General features: G+C 44.4%; 1 protein-coding gene across 1 annotated transcript in view; it reads left to right on the top strand.

Moving 5' to 3' along the window:
• The window catches only part of LOC115469630 (spondin-1-like), an 81,226-nt gene that overhangs the window by 27,522 nt on the left and 32,229 nt on the right, over positions 1-21,475 (top strand). The window contains exon 6 of the mRNA XM_030202425.1: positions 2,531-2,679. Within this exon, the coding sequence (XP_030058285.1) occupies positions 2,531-2,679 (149 nt within the window). The remainder of the gene's footprint in view (positions 1-2,530; positions 2,680-21,475) is intronic.

The raw sequence follows: 21,475 nt of genomic DNA, 5'->3' as shown, positions 1-21,475 counted from the left end.
TTATTGTGAGCAGGTATAGCATTAGCCCCAGAGAGGGCAATCTTCAAAGTTGTTCTCCACCATTTTAAAACTGACCCTCCTTTACAGTGGGTATGTAGCTATGCCCAAAAGGCTGAGTCGGGACAGAAAGTGGTTAGGGGGTTATTGTACTCACAGGGCTCCCTTTTGAAAAAGTGCTTGTGGGAACAATGGTCTTATAAGTCTTCAAGCATCACAGGATTTCTAAAAATGACCCCGAAGTGATTAATATCACTGCAGTCCAAATAATTTTACAGCACGGCATTGTGAGTGCTCCATCCTCTCTCTGTCCTTTCACTATGCAGATAGCATTGGGCTGGTTAGAGGGATTTTCACCAGATACTATCCGCCCAATATTCAAAGTGATTTAAGAAGGCATGAGGGTCTTCTGCCTGCTTAAATCACTTTGAGACTCCCAACCACTGATATCCAGTGACACTAAAACTGGGCAGTGCCACTGAATATTATATCTGACCTCCCATATTGAAAGTGGGCAGATCAGGGGCAGTACAGGGGGAAGCCAACAGTTATGTGTGTGCCAGCAATATTCATTGCCTGGATCTACATAACTAACCCAGCCAAGTTAGGAGAGCCGGGTTAGCAATACAGGTCTCGGCACTGAATATTGGCTGGGACCCGCGTAAATTTGCCCAACCTTTTCTAAGTGATTCGAGCCCCCACCATCTCCCCAAAAGAGCCCCATCCTCCCATTCCCCAACCCATGACCAAAGGAATCTCCCTCCCACCCATCACCACGGAATGGCCTCCCCAATCGCCTTGGTTGCAGTAGTATCGCGAGGCTGCTATGAGAGTTCACCACAGCCATTTTCAGGAAGCTGCCACAAGGGGCAGGAGCAAAGGGGATTCACTTCTGCCCCCATCACCCCCACTGAACCACTAGGGATCAAAGGTAGGCCTGGGGGGCCTACCAAGACCGAGAGGGTTGGAAGGGGCTATTCTGGGGGATTTCTTTGATCCTGAGCTGGGAGAAGGGGAACAGGAGGATAAGGATTATTTCAGAGGGCCGGAGAGGGCTTGAATTGCTTGGAAAAGCTTGGGCAAATTTATGTGGACCCTGGCTAAATAGTGATTGGGACCTGCATAAGCTCTGGTGGCCAGCCACACCAAAATTAGCCACTGATATTCAGTGCCATTGCCCTTACATGTCCTGACACTGAATACCCAGAGCTAATTCTGCCCACAGCTGTCAACGTTGTAAAAAATGGTGACCGTCACAGGCTCAGTATCTGACCCTCACTGTATATAGTAGCTGAAAATCTGCAGATAGCAGAGTTATGCGTTCACCTGCCTCTGGTGAAAGTATGACTCTTTTGAAAGTCTGAACGTAAAAGTCTTTATTAAGAATGAGGAATTTTTATATTCCTTGCAGAAAATTCAAGCCATGAGAAAGCTGCAGCTTAAAGGTCATGTTTTGCATTCCAATTTTTCTGAAAAGTCCATGTTCTTATGTTGTTCCAGACAAAACCAGAATGTATAATGTGCAATACATTGTAGCATAGTAATGTATTAATTGATGGTAGAAAAAGACCAACATGGCTCATCAAGTCTGCTCAGGAGGGATAGCTGGGGTTTTAAATAGAAGAGGGGATGGATGGACCATATGGCCTTTATCTTCCATCATTTTCTCTGATTCTGTGTCTCTGTGTACCTGCTGCACAGTGCAGGTTACATTCCACATACTTGCATTAGTGGGTTGCACCTTCCATGCTGTGCAGGTTACATTCCACATACTTGCGTCAGTGGGTTGCACCTTCCATGCAGCCCAGGTTACATTTCACATGAATTTTAGAAGTCTCAAAAGTCATTGTGGAGTCAATTGCATAAGTGGACACCTCCATTTTGGTGTCCTGAGGCTGTGCAGTAGAAGTGTATTCTGCATTGGAACCTAAGCACCTTGTGTATTGTGGTATCAGCAAGCCTAACATTTGGGTACCCACAGTTACACTAGCCATAGAGCTGGTGTAAGTGCAGTCACCTAAATGCAAATACACACTATGCAAGTTAAGAGTGAATTTGCAGAAACTGCCTAGGTGCCCTGTTAGCATTTGTGCTGGTATGTGCAGACATACTAGTGTGTGTGCTGGTACTCTAGATATTTACACTCAGGACAGCTAAGTTATGGAATTGCCCTTTGTTATTGCCTATGCTTGGTTACATCTTCTTGATTTTTTAGGGACCCACTAGGTGTTTCCCACTCCTTAATTCCAGCACAGTTTATGCATCCACCACCTCTTTTGGGAGGGCAATCCAGGCATCCACTATGCTTTCTGGATAGAGCTGTGGTGGTCCATGGGTGAAGCAAGGGTGGTCCCCAGAGTTATTATATATATATATATATATATATATATATATATATATATATATATATATATATATATATATATATATATATCCGTAGTGCAAAACATTTCTGAGGTTAAGTTGTTGAACTTTAAAATTACATTTCATAACATGCCTAATATAATCCTTTTTTTTATCTCCGTGTTTATAGGTCTAGCTAATCACTGGTCAGCAATCATCGGAGGGTCTCACTCTAAAAATTATGTCTTGTGGGAATATGGAGGATATGCAAGTGAAGGAGTCAAGCAGGTTGCTGAGTTGGGCTCTCCAGTAAAAATGGAGGAGGAAATCCGACAAAAGGTATGGCAGCATGAATTTTGTATACTGAGCTGGGGCAGTCAGTGTTTTTTCAATGCCAGCTACCATGGCTGAAATAAATCCAGATATTCACCACTGGTGTACAGGCTGTGGTCAATGCCGAATATCTAGATAGGGTGGTAAGTGCTAGCACTATCCAAATAGCAGTGTTAACTCTTTTGCTGTCCTAATTTTATCAAGATTGAATATCACTGTTTACTGGATAACTCTTCACTATCAATTCAAATGTTCTGTTATGTATTGTGTTGACATTGTAAGTAGTATAGTATGCCATACTTTGTATTGTTGTTTGAATATTTTTACTGCTGTAATTGCCTATTGCTCATGTTTGATCTATTCTTAGTGTACACTCTGTTGAGTGAATTCCTTCAAAAAAGCGGTATATAAATCTAAATAAACAAACTCCAGTGACACCGTCACGTCACCCATGGACTGCCACCCCAATGCTATTCAGATAGCACCAGGGAGTTCTGCAATGATTTTCAGCTGCATTATCTTGATATGCCACTGAAAATCAAGGGAGGGCTCTGAGCAGCAGCACTTACCTGCTGTTTAGCTTGCACTGGCTTCCAGTGATGTTTAAAATCAAATTTAAGGTTTTGATGCTTACTCATAAAGCCCTGCATAAAGGGGTTCCACATTCCCTGTCAACTCCTCCTGTTTCATATGTACCCCCTCCTGTCCTTCGCTCCCTTAATGATCAGTGTCTTGTTCTTCCAGGCCTCCAATAGGTTTGTTCACAATCTGCAAAGCAGCGTGCCTTTTTTACTTGGCTCCCACATAATGGAACAGTGTCCTTTTTGTCTCTGCATGTTGAGAACCATCCTATCAAAGGTTTAGATCAAGCCTCAAAACTTACCTCTTTCAAAAGGCTTTTGGTGATGACTTGGTTTGATGAGGATGGATTTCTGTGCTCAGAATGGCCTGGCTGGCTTTACCATTTGAGATCTGGTTACCACTATTGTAACCTTACCTTCTGTGTATAGTATGATCGCGCTATTCTTTCCTGTAAGATTTATGGAATTATTTCTGCGTGTCAGTTCAAGGCAGGCGGTAAATGCTAACAAAGGATAAAAGATTGTATAAACTTTTAAGTCTTTATGCTCTTTCCAGTTGATATTCAGAGTGATTTAATTGGGCAGGAAAAGTTCCTGCCTGGTTGAATCGGTTTGCCTATCCTAGAGATTAGTGTCACTGAATATTAGGACAGGCTGCTGTGACACTCTCCACCTAGTGCTGGGGTGCTGTACAGGGCAGAACGAAATGTTTTCTGGGCACAGTCAATAATTATTTCTTTATGACTTAAATTCCACACTGTCTATAAATTGTAAGTAGATTACAGAATGAAACATAATCATAAAGTAAAAGAAATATCAAAACTATAAATCATTACAATGAGAGCAATGGATTAACGTAGACATTACTCAGTGTGTTATTTCTAGTGAAAAAGGTGCCAGTACTCAAATGCCAGTCCACCCTTCAGGGGTGGGGGGATTACTGAGGGACCCACTCACCCCACAATAGCCAGGCCCCCTGCAACCAGTCACAGAATCTATGACCAGGCAGAATTGGTGTGTAGAGCCTGAGCTCTTTTATTAAAACTTGGGGACCATGGGCCAACTTTAGCAGACAATGGAAAAAGTGCCAGTGCTCAGTACCTCCAAGTACCCCCTCAAAAAAAGCCCTGACATTACTATTCCTTTTTCAAATCAACAGACATCTTACCCAAACTGATCTCAGATTATATCATAAATAGAAGCAAATGCTCTTTTAAACAAATATCTGCACAACGTTCATCCAGTGATGGGCAGTGTTTTAATGGCTGTTTTTACAGGAGTTTCACTAATCATTGTGGCTGTCTTTGCTGACCGACTGCGCTTTTTTTTAAATATCTTATATTCTTCTGATGGGGAACTGAATTCACTACTTACATAACTCGCAATTAACCTTAGACCCCTGAGGCAGGCGTTGTTGACGCCGAAACACGGCCCGTGTCGGGTCTTATTTCAATAAAGGACTCCTGTTGTCTCAGTCTTGAAGACCCAGTTGTGTTTTTTTTTTCTCTGTATACTTTCTGTGTTTGCTGTATCACCCTCTCTATTTGCTTTGCGGTTAAATATCTTTGAATGTTGGCTGATATGGTTTTAGTTGTTTTCGAAAAGCCTTCTCTATTTTTCAAAGTTCAGAAGACAAGGCTGTGGACCTGCTCTTTGAAAAGTACCACATCGTAGTGCGTACTGTACGGAATGATAGTACAATCCAGTAAGTTCTTTTCACCTGTGTAAAGAGCTCAAGTAGGTCAGTAGATTTTCAAAGTTGATGCAATAAAATTTGGAGCCTCTGCATTCAAGGCCTTGTGGATCAGAAGTAATATCTTAAATTGAATCCACCACGCCACCAGCAACCAATGCAAATCCATCACCGCAAGTGTAATATGTTGAAACTTAGAACCCTTTGATATTAATCTCATTACAGCATTCTGTGCAACCTGTAATGGCACAGGTGTAGGAAGGAAAACAGAAGCCACTGTACAGAAACATTAGCACTGAAAGAGGACTGGTAGTCAGCAAACGTGAGGAGAGGAGTGACTAACTCGGATCAGCTAGACAGTGATGGACTGGTTGATTAGCTGGGCGACAAGATGGAATGGGGGAAAACTGCTAGTAAGATAACTTCTTAGGGATGATGAGTAGGTGACTAGTTAGCGAGGGAAAATGACCAGCAAATTATGGAGAGAGGAATTGGCTGGAGAGGGAGTTTGAGAGAGAGGGAGAAATGGGTGGATGATTATATGGGAGATGATTAGAAATGGGGAAGGATTGCTGGGTGGAAGGTTCAGGTAGGTAGGGATAAGGCTAACAGGTTGAGAGAGGAAGACTGTTAGAAACTAGAACAGGAGAGGGAGGGAGACTAGATATGGTGGAGACTGTTACTGATATGTTTAGAGGATAAAAGAGATTGGGTGGTGGGGGTCAAGAGAGAGAAAGGATGAGCAAAAACATATTAAAAGCTTTACCGCCTGATATTTAGCACTATTGAACTGGTCAGAATGGATGGTGACCAATTAAATAGCGCTTAACTAGCTATCCGCCAGTATTCAGCCAGGGATAACCAGCTATCCTCCACTGAATATCTGTGGTTAGTGGCTGGCGGATAACTGGTTATATCACGTGACATAACTGGCTATCTGACAATTTTGAAACTGGGCTTGGCAGTCATATTTGTCCACATCAAACCCTGGTATATCTTTGGCCGTTTTAAAGATAACCGGCTACGTCTGAATATCGACATAGCCGAGTATCTTCAAACCGGCCGAAAAAACCCCGGTCATTGGAAATGGCCCGGCATTGAATATCTGGGTTCAGCGCGAACCGCATGAGACAGCCCAGCTATCTTCCATGGTCTGCATATTTGGGCCTTAGTTTATAAGTTTCCATCCCTAATAGATACAGAATGTGAAAAAAGTTTTAGGGGCCCTTTCACTAAGCCGCATAAGTGCCTACGTGCACCCAACATGCGCCAATTCTGAGTTAATGCCCAGCTACCGCATGGCCCTTGCGGTAATTTCATTTTTGGTGTGCATCCACTATGCACGTCCGAAAAATATTTTTTGTTTTCTCGTCAAGTGGCATTTGACATGCGTAGGTCATTACCGCCCAGTTACTGCGTGAGACTTTACCGCTAGGTCAGTGGCTGGCGGTAAGGTCTCAGATCCAAAATGGATCCAAAATTTCATTTTGCTGCACATCCATTTTCGGCAAAAATTTTTAAAAAGACATTTGTTTTATAGGTGTGCTAAAAATGATTTTATGCGCCCTCAAAACATGCGTCTATACTACCGCAGGCCTTAGTAAAAGGTGCACCTTAGTAAAAGGACCAATTAATGATTCAGGTCCTAAAGCAGCTGCATCAGGCCTTGGAGAGCCCCAAAAACTTAGTAGCCAGCTGCTGGAGAATTATGGAAACTTTGCCATTGGCTGCCGTTACCCCCACACACTTTTTCAGCCTCTGTGGGAATGACCGGCTGCTGGGTTTTTGAGCGGGCACCAGTATCCAAAGAAAATCTGTCAAAGCCTGGTGTAGACAAAGAAAAATGTTATCAAGACGTAGCATAACTGTTTCCATTCTTGAAATAATGTCTAAATTTTGAGAAATTTGCAGCATGTTTGATAGTTAAGTCAGTTTTGTGTTACACATTTCCATCCTCTATCCCTGTGTTGTTTACAGTCAAAATATTTGTATATGTTATTATACAATGAAGCATGAAAGAACTTCATAGAAATCAGTTTGTAGATACTGCAATTTTGATAGTGGTAACTTTTTATGGCAGACTACATTAAGTCAAGTGATCCATAAACGAGTTTGTTTGATATAATTATTCAGTGTTGTTATAGCTGTAATGAAAGGGAGAGCCCGCCTGGCTCTGTACTATATGTTCTCTGCTAAAGGTCAGTGCTTCCTAGAATAATTAAATGGTTTTTAAGTGCTTCATGCTTTGCAGTAGTGATGCAGAATTTGGTTCAGATAGAAGCCAAGTTATCACTTCATTTCTCTAGTGCTTCGTTATTAGTCCCAGATGTAATGTGAATTCTTTTTGAAATAGACTGTAAATCAGGAATATTTAGGCTCAATTCATCAAAGCATCAAGATTTAGAAAATTATACATTTGCAGAATTCAGCAAATAAAAACAATTTGTATTATATGTTACAAAAAGATGTTTCTGAGAGTGTGAGAATTTCCCCAAAGTTGGACAAATGCCTTTACATTCTGGTTTATGAAGGCTGCTATCCTATATAATAATTCTCACCTCCAACGTTCTAAAGTAGCTGCTGTGTCCGTAGCTCCTTTGGAGTTGCTGAGCTAGGCTCCGAAGTCAGGCTGACGTCACTGTTGTCATTATGCTGAGAAGGAGGTGGGGTGAGGGCTCCAGCAGCCAGCTGGCAAGGGAAGCTTCCAGTTGGCTGGGCTGTCTGGGCTGTCTGAGGAGGAGGAGCACGGCCGCAAGGCTGTAACCCACAGAAGTAGGAAGCGGGGTGAGGGCTCTAGCAGCCAGCAGGGCACGCAGCAAGCCCAGCTCCCGACACGAATCCTGCGGCCAGAAACAGAGAGTCGTGGTGGCTTCCGGAGCGCCAGCTCTGACAAGATGGCCAGCGCTCCACTTCGCGGGGGCGAGAGGATCGATGCGACTTCCGGAGCGCCGGCTCTGCCAAGATGGCTGGCGCTCCACTTCGCGGGCCAGAAACAGAGGGTCGGGGCGGCTTATGGAGCACCAGCTTTGACAAGATGGCCGGCACTCCACTTTGTGGGGGCGAAAGGATTGGTGCGACTTCCAGAGCGCCGACTCTGCCAAGATGGCCGGCGCTCCACTTTGCGGGGCCGGGAGGATCGGGGCGGCTTCCAGACCGCCGGCTCTGCAAAGATGGCCAGCGCTACACTTTGCGAGGGCGAGAGGATTGAGGCGACAACCTGGGTGGTTGGAGGGGGGGGGCAGGTGAGAGAGCAGGGTCGTTGGACATGTATGGCTGGAGGGGGGGCAGGGGGAGAGGAGCGTCGCTGGACATGGGTGGCTGCAGGGGGGGCAGGGGGAGAGGAGGGTCGCTGGACATGGATGGCTGGAGGGGCAGGGGAGAGGGAGGGGGGTCCTGAGACCAGAGAGGTGGGGGTGGAAGGGGGTCCTCTGACCATAAAGGGGGGAGAAGGAGGGCCCTGAGAGAGGGGGGTGGGGGCACTCACTCTCTGTCTCTCACATACACTCTCTCTGACACACTCTCTGTCTATCACACTCTCTCTCTCTGTCACACACACAGAGTCTCACACACACAGACACTCTGTCGCACACACACACTCTCTCTCACACACAAACACACACACACTCTGTCTCTCTCATTCTCTCTCTGACACACACACACCATCTCTCACACACACTCTCTCTCAAACATACACTCCGAGGAAAACCTTGCTAGCGCCCGCTTCATTTCTGACAGAAACGGGCCCTAGTTTTGAATAATGCATTACAATATCAACTTCGTTTTACAGTGCCTGGCCTCATGGTCAAAACAGCTGTCCTAACTTTATGTTAACCAGGCACCGGTCTGAATATCTGGAGGTGCCCAGTTAACTTCTCGGTTGGAGGCCCTACCCTTTCGTGCCAGCGGGTGATGTGAGTACAGCACACTACCCCGCTCATTGACTTCTAAGGTAGATGTACAGCATTCTGGCAAAAGCTGGAGCACATAGCAGTCCTTTGACAGTGGAGTCCTTAACCCATGGGAGACCTCTGTGAGAGCAAATGGAAGAACGCACAGGTAAGCTTTAGCATGCCTCTGAAACCCTCCCCTGACTGTCTTCTCTCTGCTAACAGTGCTGTCTGAAGAGGGAGGATGAGTGAATTGTAGGGAGGGGAGGTTAAACTTGGGAAGAAACACCTGAGGAGAGAGCTCTGGGGGAGGGTGGATGGAGCCCAGGAGGAAGAGTTGAAGGCTGCATAGAGAGAAAGAGACTGACTGTTGATGACAAACTAGGAAGGCGAGATAAGGTCTGGTTGCTGGAAACAAGAAGGGAAGATTCAGAAAGAGAGTTAAAGGTGGAAGGAGGGGAATTGAAAATGAGTGAGGGGCAGGGTAGGAGGTTGAAAGAGAAATTGAATGGTAGGGACATGAAAAGGCCTATTGAGAGAGAAAAAGAAAGAAAGAGAGAAAGGAAAGGAGGGTGTGCTGGGTTCTTTTTTTTTTTTATTTGTGTTGGGCTAGGCAGCAGGAGATGAGGTGGGGTCCAAATGTTCAGGAGAGAGTTAATGGCATCAGCCTGTGAAGAGGCAGCTTAGCAGGGGCAAGGGGAATAAGCAGGTTCCTCCAGTGAATTTCACGTCTAGTTCATTTCATATTCTTTGTACACAGAATTCTACATTAGTATTTATAGCTGATTTTCACTCTTTGTATTCTTCCAAAAGATGGATATCCAGCTCAGATTGCAGAAGGGGAAGGAACGTCCATGTCCAAAAAGATGGATGTCTGTATGTAGACAGGTTACAGAAAGGTGCTCTGATTGAGCAGTTGTCCCTTGGAGAGACTAAAGGAAGTCACTGTAGGTATTTTCCTATCCCTGCAGGGCTCACAATTAAAAAACAAAAACAACAATTACAAAAAGCTTGCAATGGACGTTCCATGCAATCACAGCTTCCATGTATGTTCTCTACAGTTTTGGCAGAGTCATGTTCCAAGTGCATATATCTATTTTACCTTGTTCGGTGTCCTGGACTCTATTAGTGCTGCTGAAAGAATGACATTATAAACAGTAAATTTAACATCACAGGGATTTTTCGGTGCTAAGTAAATGTTACCATATGTGGAAACATTTTCAGCCTGTTCCAGGAGTTTCCCTATTCTTTCCTTTTAAAAATCATGTTCCCACTTATATATTTCTGTTAAACAACATTTAATTATCTTAAGCTGTGTTAATGATATTGACATTTTAGTGTTACTACCTAGCGATTTTTGCGCTTTAAGAATGTTTGAGCTAAAATACAGTAAAGTAAAGCCATTCAAATGATATAATTAACAATCAGCTTATTTTCGAAGGAGATCGCCGGCCATATTCCGACATAAATTGGGAGATGGCCAGCCATTTCCTGAAGCCGGCGAAATCAGTATAATAGAAAACCGATTTTGGCCAGCTTCAACTGCTTTCCGTCGCAGAGCCAGCCAAAGTTAAAGGGGGCGTTTCGGAAGGGTATGGAAGGCGGGATGGGGCGTGGTTATGAGATGGCCAGCTTCGTCCAATAATGGAAAAAAGATGGCCGGCTCTGACGAGCATTTCGCCGGCTTCACTTGGTCCATTTAGTTTTACGACCAAGCCTCAAAATAGTTCCCCAATTGACCAGATGACCACCGGAGGGAATCGGGGATCACCTCCCCTTACTCCCCCAGTGGTCACCAATCCCCTCCCAACCTAAAATAAATTTTAAAAACAAATTTTTGCCAGCCTCTATGCCAGCCTGAAATGTCATACCCAGCTCCCTGATAGCAGTATGCAGGTCCCTGTAGCAGATTTTTGTGGGTGCAGTGCACTTCAGGCAGGTAACCCAGGCCCATCCCCCCCTACCTGTTACACTTGTGGTGGTAAATGTTAAGCCCTCCCCAAACCCCCAAAACCCACTGTACCCACATGTAGGTGCCCCCTTCATCCCTAAGGGCTATGGTAGTGGTGTACAGTTGTGGGGAGTGGGTTTGGGGGTTTTTGGGGGGCTCAGCACACAAGGTAAGGGAGATATGCACCTGGGAGCTATTTATGAAGTCCACTGCAGTGCCCCCTAGGGTGCTCGGTTGGTGTCCTGGCATGTGAGGGGGACCAGTGCACTATGAATGCTGGCTCCTCCCATGACCAAATGCCTTGGATTTGGCTGGGTTTGAGATTGCTGGCATTAGTTTCCATTATCGTCGAAAACCGATGCCGGCCATCTCAAACCTGGCCATCTCTGACATTTGGCTGGCCCCAACTGTATTATCGAAATGAAAGATGGCCGGCTATCTTTTTCCGATAATACGGTTTGGGACTGCTTTTTGCGGCGCCGGCCAAATAGATGGCTGGCCATCTATTTGGCCGGCGCTGTTCGATTATGCCCCTCCACGTGTCAGAATTTCTCAGTCAGATTTAACACAGGCCTTTGGAAAGTTCTAACAGCTTTGTCAATTGGTCCCTGTGGCAGGCTGTTCCAGATCATCTACAGCGAATCCTTGAGTTCGGTGATTAATTTCAGCGGGTGGAACTTATGATAAGCCTCCAACATTGCTCCCTAGACAGAAGTCTATGTGACTATGATGTCATAACCAGTAAGATGGGTACCCTTTTTTTTTCAAATAATGGTACACTCCAGCTCCATAATCTTACATCATTTGTTTCTAATAGATTAGTAATACCCAACCCTAGACACATTGTCCATGAACATATCCGTCATTCAGCTTTTTTCTGTCTCATTCCTTCTCTTTGGAATAGTCTGCCTGGAACTCTACGCAATTAAGAATTCTTTACAAGGTTTAAAGCCCTTTTGAAGGTTCATTTTTTTTTTCAACAAGCTTTTCATTGTTGTGGTTCTTCGGTGACTCTTGGTCTGAACTCTGATGTGTCATAGGTGTTTTTTTTCTTCTGATCTTCTATGAATGTTGCCTTCTTGTCCTATGAAATTGGTGTTCCTTTCTCATTTTATGTATTGATTTTATTTTATTGTAAACTGTTTAGATCCTCTTTTTATTGGTATTTTGTGGTATAAAAAGTTTTTAATAAACATATGGCCTGATACTCAAATATATTTAACTGACTAGGAACCCTGAAGCTGGCTATCTGCCAATATTCAGTGGGACATAACTGGTGATCTCCCGCTGAATATCCTGGTCAGCAGCTAGCCCAGTCACTGGCTATGTTACGTGACACAGAGGGTCATAATCGAATGGCACCGGCCATCTATATGGCCAGCGCCGCAAAGAGCAGTCCAGAACCATATTATCGAAAAAGATGGCCGGCCATCTTTCATTTTGATAATACGGTTGGGGCCGGCCAAATGTCAGAGATGGCTGGGTTTGAGATGGCCGGCATCGGTTTACGCCGATAATGGAAACTAATGCCAGCTATCTCAAACCTGGCGAAATCCAAGGCATTTGGTTGTGGGAGGAGCCAGCATTTGTAGTGCACTGGTCCCCCCTCACATGCCAGGACACCAACCGAGCACCCAAGGGGGCACTGCAGTGGACTTCAAAAAATAGTTCCCAGGTGCATAGCTCCCTTACCTTGTGTGCTAAGCCCCACAAATCCCCCCCCAAAACCCACTCCCCACAACTGTACACCACTACCATAGCCCTTAGGGATGAAGGGGGTTCATGTGGGTACAGTGGGTTTTGGGGTTTTTTGGAGGGCTTAACATTTACCACCACAAGTGTAAAAGGTAGGGGGGGATGGGCCTGGGTCCACCTGCCTGAAGTGCACTGCACCCACTAAATACTGCTCCAGGGACCTGCATACTGCTGACAGGGAGCTGGGTATGACATTTGAAGCTGGCAAAAAAAATTTTTTTTGGGGGTGGGGGGTGACCACTGGGGGAGTAAGGGGAGGTCATCACTGATTCCCTCCGGTGGTCAGTTGGTCAGTTGGGGCACCTTTTTGAAGCTTGGTCCTGAAAAAAAAGGGACCAAGTGAAGCTGGCGAAATGCTCGTCAGAGCCAGCTTTCTTTTTTCCATTATCGGGCGAGGCCAGCCATCTCGTGACCACGCCCTCGTCCTGCCTTCGCTACCCTACTGACACGCCCCCTTGAAGTTTGGCGGGCTCTGTGACGGAAAGCAGTTGGCGCGGGCCAAAATCTGCTTTCGATTATACCGATTTGGCCGGGTTCAGAACGCCTGCCATGTCCCGATTTGTGTCGGAAGATGGCCGGCGATCTCCTTCGAAAATAAGCTGGATAGCCAGTTATAGCTGATTTTCATCAGCTGACCAGTTAAGTTTAGCAGTCAGACCTGCATAAATAGCAGGTCCATCTTTGGCCACTAGAACCTAGCCAGTCAGCCGACTATGTTTGCGGTGATAAGGCCCCCGGCATTGAATTTCTGAGTTTGCAGGCGACAGTGGGAATTAGCCAGTCTAACCTCCGCTGTCTCAATATCAGGGCCATAAAAATAAACTTTTACAGTGCAAACATTTTTGAACGTGTGAAACTTACTGAGTGATCTCAAGCTAAAAAGTCTTTCAGTTCACCGTGTTATAATCTCATTCCACTCAACACATGAACGTAGATGGTAACAACAAATAAAGCTGTAAAATTTCACATTGAAATTACAAGCGGTTGCTGAGAAAACGGGGTATTACTTTTTATTGCCTCACCCTGTATATGTTTGCATTTACTCTCAAAATGCACATGTGTATTTTTTTTTTTAAGAACATGCACATACAGTGGGGGAAATAAGTATTTGATCCCTTGCTGATTTTGTAAGTTTGCCCACTGACAAAGACATGAGCAGCCCATAATTGAAGGGTAGGTTATTGGTAACAGTGAGAGATAGCACATCACAAATTAAATCCGGAAAATCACATTGTGGAAAGTATATGAATTTATTTGCATTCTGCAGAGGGAAATAAGTATTTGATCCCCCACCAACCAGTAAGAGATCTGGCCCCTACAGACCAGGTAGATGCTCCAAATCAACTCGTTACCTGCATGACAGACAGCTGTCGGCAATGGTCACCTGTATGAAAGACACCTGTCCACAGACTCAGTGAATCAGTCAGACTCTAACCTCTACAAAATGGCCAAGAGCAAGGAGCTGTCTAAGGATGTCAGGGACAAGATCATACACCTGCACAAGGCTGGAATGGGCTACAAAACCATCAGTAAGACGCTGGGCGAGAAGGAGACAACTGTTGGTGCCATAGTAAGAAAATGGAAGAAGTACAAAATGACTGTCAATCGACAAAGATCTGGGGCTCCACGCAAAATCTCACCTCGTGGGGTATCCTTGATCATGAGGAAGGTTAGAAATCAGCCTACAACTACAAGGGGGGAACTTGTCAATGATCTCAAGGCAGCTGGGACCACTGTCACCACGAAAACCATTGGTAACACATTACGACATAACGGATTGCAATCCTGCAGTGCCCGCAAGGTCCCCCTGCTCCGGAAGGCACATGTGACGGCCCGTCTGAAGTTTGCCAGTGAACACCTGGATGATGCCGAGAGTGATTGGGAGAAGGTGCTGTGGTCAGATGAGACAAAAATTGAGCTCTTTGGCATGAACTCAACTCGCCGTGTTTGGAGGAAGAGAAATGCTGCCTATGACCCAAAGAACACCGTCCCCACTGTCAAGCATGGAGGTGGAAATGTTATGTTTTGGGGGTGTTTCTCTGCTAAGGGCACAGGACTACTTCACCGCATCAATGGGAGAATGGATGGGGCCATGTACCGTACAATTCTGAGTGACAACCTCCTTCCCTCCGCCAGGGCCTTAAAAATGGGTCGTGGCTGGGTCTTCCAGCACGACAATGACCCAAAACATACAGCCAAGGCAACAAAGGAGTGGCTCAGGAAGAAGCACATTAGGGTCATGGAGTGGCCTAGCCAGTCACCAGACCTTAATCCCATTGAAAACTTATGGAGGGAGCTGAAGCTGCGAGTTGCCAAGCGACAGCCCAGAACTCTTAATGATTTAGAGATGATCTGCAAAGAGGAGTGGACCAAAATTCCTCCTGACATGTGTGCAAACCTCATCATCAACTACAGAAGACGTCTGACCGCTGTGCTTGCCAACAAGGGTTTTGCCACCAAGTATTAGGTCTTGTTTGCCAGAGGGATTAAATACTTATTTCCCTCTGCAGAATGCAAATAAATTCATATACTTTCCACAATGTGATTTTCCGGATTTAATTTGTGATGTGCTATCTCTCACTGTTACCAATAACCTACCCTTCAATTATGGGCTGCTCATGTCTTTGTCAGTGGGCAAACTTACAAAATCAGCAAGGGATCAAATACTTATTTCCCCCACTGTATATGGCAGTTCCAAAATGCATCCACATTTCACCTAAATAAGCATGCGATCAGCACATATACAGCCATGAATTTTGAGTCATTTTCTGCATGTAAAACATTTTTTAGATGTGGACAAACAATTTCTAAGATTACCAGCATAGTGGAAAATTTGGAAAAGCCAAAATGCTTTGTATCTCTTTAATTTGGCAGGTGAAAGTAAACGTCTTCTTCTACGATGTCAGGATGTGCTCCCAGAGGAGTGCTTATCGAGGGATTACATTTGCAAATCTATGCAGGCTTTTCTTTCTTTACAATTATCCCGACACAATAAGCAGGCATGAATAAAAAGGTTACATTGTACCCTTGGTGGTGATCAAAGCAAACTCTATGCATGGATGACACTTTGATTATTGGTAAAGCATGCAATATTTGCACAATGGGGACAGCAAACCAGTGCAAGGCTTCAGGACTGCACTTCTCTGGTTTTTATATTGCTCACAAAGACAAAATGTTCTACTTCAGACTTTTCCTGGAAAAAGTACATTTGAATATCAGTTTGAGGACATTCCAGCATGTTTAACCTATGGAACTTTGTAAGTCTAAGTGCTTTGAAAATGAGCCCCTAATAATGTAGCATAGATTTTGGAACTGAGGGGATTAAAGTAAGTGGAGGAGTGGCCTAGTGGATAGGGTGGTGGACTTTGGTCCTGAGGAACTGAGTTCAATTCCCGGCACAGCCAGCTCCTTGTGACTCTGGGCAAGTCACTTAACCCTCCATTGCCTGTCATGAGTGGGAAAGTGCGGGGTACAAAAATAAAAAAACAATATTAATATTTTGACAAGTAAACAGCAATTGGCAGTACCCTGAAGGGTTACCACATCCTCTGGCAAAGAGTTCCAGAGCTTAACTATTGGTTGAGTGAAAAAGTATTTCCTCCTATTTCTTTTAAAAGTATTTCCATGTAACTTCCTTTACTATCCCCTAGTCTTTGTAGTTTGGGAACAAGTAAAAACATTGATTTACTTCTATACCACTTAGGATTTTGTAGATCTCGATCATCTCTCCCCTCATCCATCTCTTTTCCAAGCTGAAGATCCTCAAGCTGTTTAGCCTTTCCTCATACAAGAGGAGTTCCATCCTCTAAATCATTTTGGTTGCTCTTCTTTGTACCTTTTCAAATTCTGCTATATCTTTTTTGAGATATGGCTACCAGAACTAAATGTAATACTCAAGGTGAGGTCGCACCATGGAGTAATACAGAGTCACTACATTATTTTCGGTCTTAACCATCATTTTCCTAATAATTCCCACCATCCTGTTTGCTTTCTTGGCCACCACCGCACACTGAGCATAAGATTTCAGCGTATTATCTAGAATGACACCTAGATCTTTTTCTTGAGTGCTGACCCCCAAGGTGGATCCTAGCATCAGGTAACTATGATTTGGATTATTCTTTCCAATGTGCATCACCTTGCATTTGTCCACATTAAATTTCAGGGCTTAAATATTACATTTCAGGGCTTAAATGTTACTCAGCTAAGGAAATTACAATTGATTCACAATAAACAATTAAACTGTTCTTCAGAATGAAAAACTATGAGCCCTCTTCCCCATTTCAGACTGCTGGCTCCCTGTTGCTTACCAGATCCCATTCAAGATATGACCCATCAGGTCCTATACGGACTACACTCCTTTCCTCACAAAATAATTTCTTACTGCATCTATCCCTTCCCACCATCAGGTTAGGGGCCCTTTTTCTAAGGCGCACTGAAAAATGGCCTGTGCTGGTATAGGCAAGTGTATTGGATGCAAGCCGGCCCATTTTTCAGTGTGCCAGCAAAAAAGGCGCTTTTTTGCCAAAAATGGACTTGCGGCAAAATAAAAATCAGCGCGTGTCCATTTTGGCCCTGAGACCTTACTGCCACTTATTGACTTAGTAGTAAGGTGGCATGCGTTAACTGGGCGGTAATTGCCAGTGCACGCACACTGCCGATTACCACCTAGTTAGCGCCATGTGTAGAAAATAGAAATTATTTTCTGCCACGCATTTTGGACATGCGTAAAAAATTAGAATTACTGCCCAGGACACGCGGTAGCCGGGCAGGAGTTGTAATTTGGCGTGTAGGTGCCTATCAGGAGAATTTTCGAAAGAGAAGGGCGCCCATCTTTCGACACAAATCGGGAGATGGGCGTCCTTCTCTCAGGGTCGCCCAAATCAGCATAATCGAAAGCTGGTTTTGGGCATCCCCAACTGCTTTCCATCGCGGGCCGACCAAAGTTCCCGGGGGCGTGTCGGAGGCGTAGCAAAGGTAGGACTGGGGCATGCCTAACAGATGGGTGTCCTCAAGCGATAATGGAAAAAAGAAGGGCGTCCCTGATGAACACTTGGCTGACTTTACTCGGTCCTTTTTTTTTTATGACCAAGCCAGAAAAATGTGCCCTAAATGACCAGATGACCACCGGAGGGAATCGGGATGACCTCCCCTGACTCCCCCAGTGGTCACTAACCACCTCCCACCCCTCAAAAAACAACTTTAAAAACTTTTGTCTTTTTTTTTTTTATACAGTATGGGTGAAGGACGTTCTTCGCTATGCCTCCGTCCCTGTGATGGCAGTTGAGGACGTCCTTCCCTGCGATGGCAGTTGAGGACATCCAAAATGTGGATGTTTCTGTGAGAAGGATGTCCATGCCTTTGCTATGCCTCCGACACCCTCTTTATTTATTTGGATTTTGGACCACAAGTAGCAGCAGTGGGATTTGAGCTGGCCACCTTGGGATTGCAAGACCAGTGCTCTAAGTGTGTGTGTGTATCCAGAGGTGGCTGATTCAAATCCCACTGCTGCCACTTGTGATCCAAAATCTAAATAAATGAAGGGGATGTCGGAGGCATAGCAAAGGAATGGACATCCTTCTCACAGAAACATCTACATTTTGGACGTCCTCAACTGCCATCGCAGGGACAGAGGCATAGCGAAGGACGTCCTTCATCCATACTCTTAAAAAAAAAAAGGACGTCCCTGACGAGCACTTGGACATTTTCACCTGGACTTGTGTTTTTCTAAGGTTGTAGATGGCTATTATAAACGCAGCTTGTCTGCATGTATGAAGCCGTCTTTGGCATGCACAGAGCAGCCACGCATAACACTTGGCTGCTCTGCACTGGCTTCCCCTCCTTAGGAAGGAAATCGTGTGCAAATGAGCTAACAGCGAGCAGCTCATTTGCATGCGATTTCCTTCATGCATGCCCGCTCCTTTCTGAATTGTTAAGGGATCGGTAAGGGAAGGGCTTTTCTCTGGGACCAGCGCACTATGAATGCTGACTCCTCCCATGACCAAATGGCTTGGATTTGGTCATTTCTGAGATGGTCGTCCTCGCTTTCCATTATCACTGAAAATCAGAAACGACCAACTCTGCTAGGGACGACCATCTCTAAGGTCGACCTAAATTTGCTGATTTGGGCGTCCCCGACCGTATTATCGAAATGAAAGATGGACGCCCATCTTGTTTTGATAATACGGGTTTCCCTGCCCCTTGCTGGAGCCACCCTGCGAGGACGTCCCCAGGAAAACTTGGGCGTCCTTTTCGATTATGCCCCTCCTTGCGTCTTAGTAAAAGGGTCCCTTAATGTGTTAGCTCCTTCCTTTTAGAGAGAGCTTGTAGATCTCTAGCAGTAGAATTGGTGCAGTAAATTACCAAAAGAGTTTAAATATGTTATTTATTTCCCAGTGAGGTCTAAAGATTATTGTATTGTTTTCTGTTTTGTAATCTATACACCTTTTTGATTGGTATGTCCAAGGAGAGGGTTTATAAAGTTTTTAGAAATTAATTAAATAAATGGACTGACTTTGGACAGCAGCCTTTTTTTTTTTGTTTGTTTTGCTCAAGTTTTTTCCCCAGTTTTCCCCAGGCATAATCTTTAGTTATTCCCAATTTTGCTTGTGGCAAACATCATGACTCTTGTTTTATTCTCTTCTCTTTACTCCTTTCATTTCCCTGTTACAGTATTTATTAGGCCATTTCTTTTACCATCTAGTGCTTTGATTTTGTGTACTTGCAACCCTGTGTTTCCCTTCTTTCCTTGTACTATGTAAACTGCTTAGAAGTCCTTTCAAAATTTATGGTACATCAGATACACATGAAACAGGAAAAATATTGACTCTGCTCTTCTCTTTCTTTATTCTCAGATCATCACTGTCTCTTTTTTGTTTCATTTTAAGTTATACTCTATCCCCTTCATTTTAGTTACGCAATATCCCTGAATTTGTTTGTATCTGTCTCGTCTTCTCCTGTTTTCATTCCCACTTTTTTCAAACAGTTTTCTGGCTGCTCTCCCAGATTCGTTGCACCTCTCACACTCTTTTTTCTTTTTTTTCTTTCAGCCTGTTCTTATGTTACTTCTTTCGACTTTACACTGATGCCTTGTTAAGTAATGGACACATTTTTTAAACTGTTTCCCCTCTCTGGCACTAGTGAGGCATTTCTATAATGGGGCACTTACATTCATACGCATATCATGCATGTAAACGTACAGAATGCTGACATTGATATGTACATGAATGCACATGTGCACACAAATGTCAGTATTTCCCCTAGGTGTGATTCAGTATGGGAGCGCCTTGTGGCATCGAAATACAAAGGGAGCAAACACAGGGGGGCAGAGCATGGGTGTACTGTACTATCAGTTTTGTGTGCCTGCAGTAACACCAGCGTTAGAGGTTATTCTGGTATTATAATGGTTTCTGGGTACACAGATGCCATTACAGAATAAATGTAATGCCTCCTTGGATGCTCCTGAATTTGGGGCCCAACCTAACTGGATCCTCCCCAGGACAGTCTCCGACACTCCCTTACTTACTTGGAACTTGGTGCCTCCACCTGGGGAAAAAGGGTGTTAGCAGGTGGCAGTACCCTCTTCTCTTCCCCCCCCCCCCCCCAAGGAAAAAATCCCCCCAAAAAGGAGAACTGCTGTGAACAGGACTGGCTAATAAATTAAACAGACTTAACTATTTACAAATCTCTCTCTCTCTCTCTCTCTATCCATTATGTTACACTTGTTCTTTATGTAACCAATTGTTTATCTACTCTTGATTGGCGCTTGCTATGATGTATTATTGTAAGCCACATTGAGTCTGCAAATAGGTGGGAAAATGTGGGATACAAACGTAACAAATAAATAAATAAATAAATATACATATATTCGTTATTACACACAACCAACAAAGGTCTTGGCACTTAACTTCTTTCAGCAAATATAGACAAACCAATAGTATTGAAAATTAGCCTCTTAAACCAAATATTACTTAATTTATGCACTCTGGCATTAACAGTTACTGTTGGATTCTGGTATTCAGAGTCAGTGACTTAGTCCTACACATACTGCTCAGACCCTGTCAGTCTTGCTTGCCAAGATACTAGCTGCAAGCTGTTCCCTGTTGCTTAGTTAAATTGGTGTGTGTGTGTGACTGAGTGGCCTAGGTCCCTCCTCTCCTTTCCTTGCAAATCCACCTTCTTTCAGTCCCCTCAGATCTCATCCCTGCTGCAGGAGATTTCTTGGGCTGGTGGCTTCTGTGCTGGATCCCAGGCTGGCTAAGCCTGTACCTGCTGTGGCTTTCTGGAGGCTTTGCCTGGGATCTGGGGACTGGCTGCCCTCCAGGGAGCTGTTCTCCTCTGCTGGGCTCCTAGGGCTAGCCACACCTAAGGAGCCTTCTTGCTTACTGGGCCCCTAGTGGATCTTCTGGATAACAATTGTACAAAATGTGTTAGAAAATTAAGTTTTGATTCCATAGCAGTGGAACATGCAACCCCATGTTTAAAGAAACTTACATTTGTCTTTCGATAAAAGTTACAATTGAATTCAAATAGTTGATGATTTGTGATTAACATTTTGTATAGGGTTGCCCCAGAATATCTTAGAAATGTGATTCTGTTATACATTTCATTATAATCTGAAATTTATTCAGGGTTGTTTTCTCATTTTGTATGACATTGAGGGGCATAATCGAACGTGAACGCCCATTTGTAAAAACGTCCATCTCCGAGAACGGGTCCGTGAAGGGGCGGGCCGAACTGTATTTTCGAAAAAAATGGACGTCCATCTTTTTTTTCGAAAATACATTGGATTAGGGCGTTTTTTGAGCTGGGCGTTTTTGTTTTTTAGCGATAATCAAAACCGAAGCGTCCCAGCTCAAACACGACCAAATCCAAGGCATTTGGTCGTGGGAGGGGCCAGCATTCGTAGTGCACTGGTCCCCCTGAGATGCCTCTATGC

Source organism: Microcaecilia unicolor, chromosome 4 (genome assembly GCF_901765095.1).
Source record: "Microcaecilia unicolor chromosome 4, aMicUni1.1, whole genome shotgun sequence".
In the NCBI taxonomy this organism is placed as follows: domain Eukaryota; kingdom Metazoa; phylum Chordata; class Amphibia; order Gymnophiona; family Siphonopidae; genus Microcaecilia; species Microcaecilia unicolor.
The sequence above is the reverse complement of the archived record's forward strand: the minus strand, read 5'-3'. Positions and strand labels throughout refer to the sequence as shown.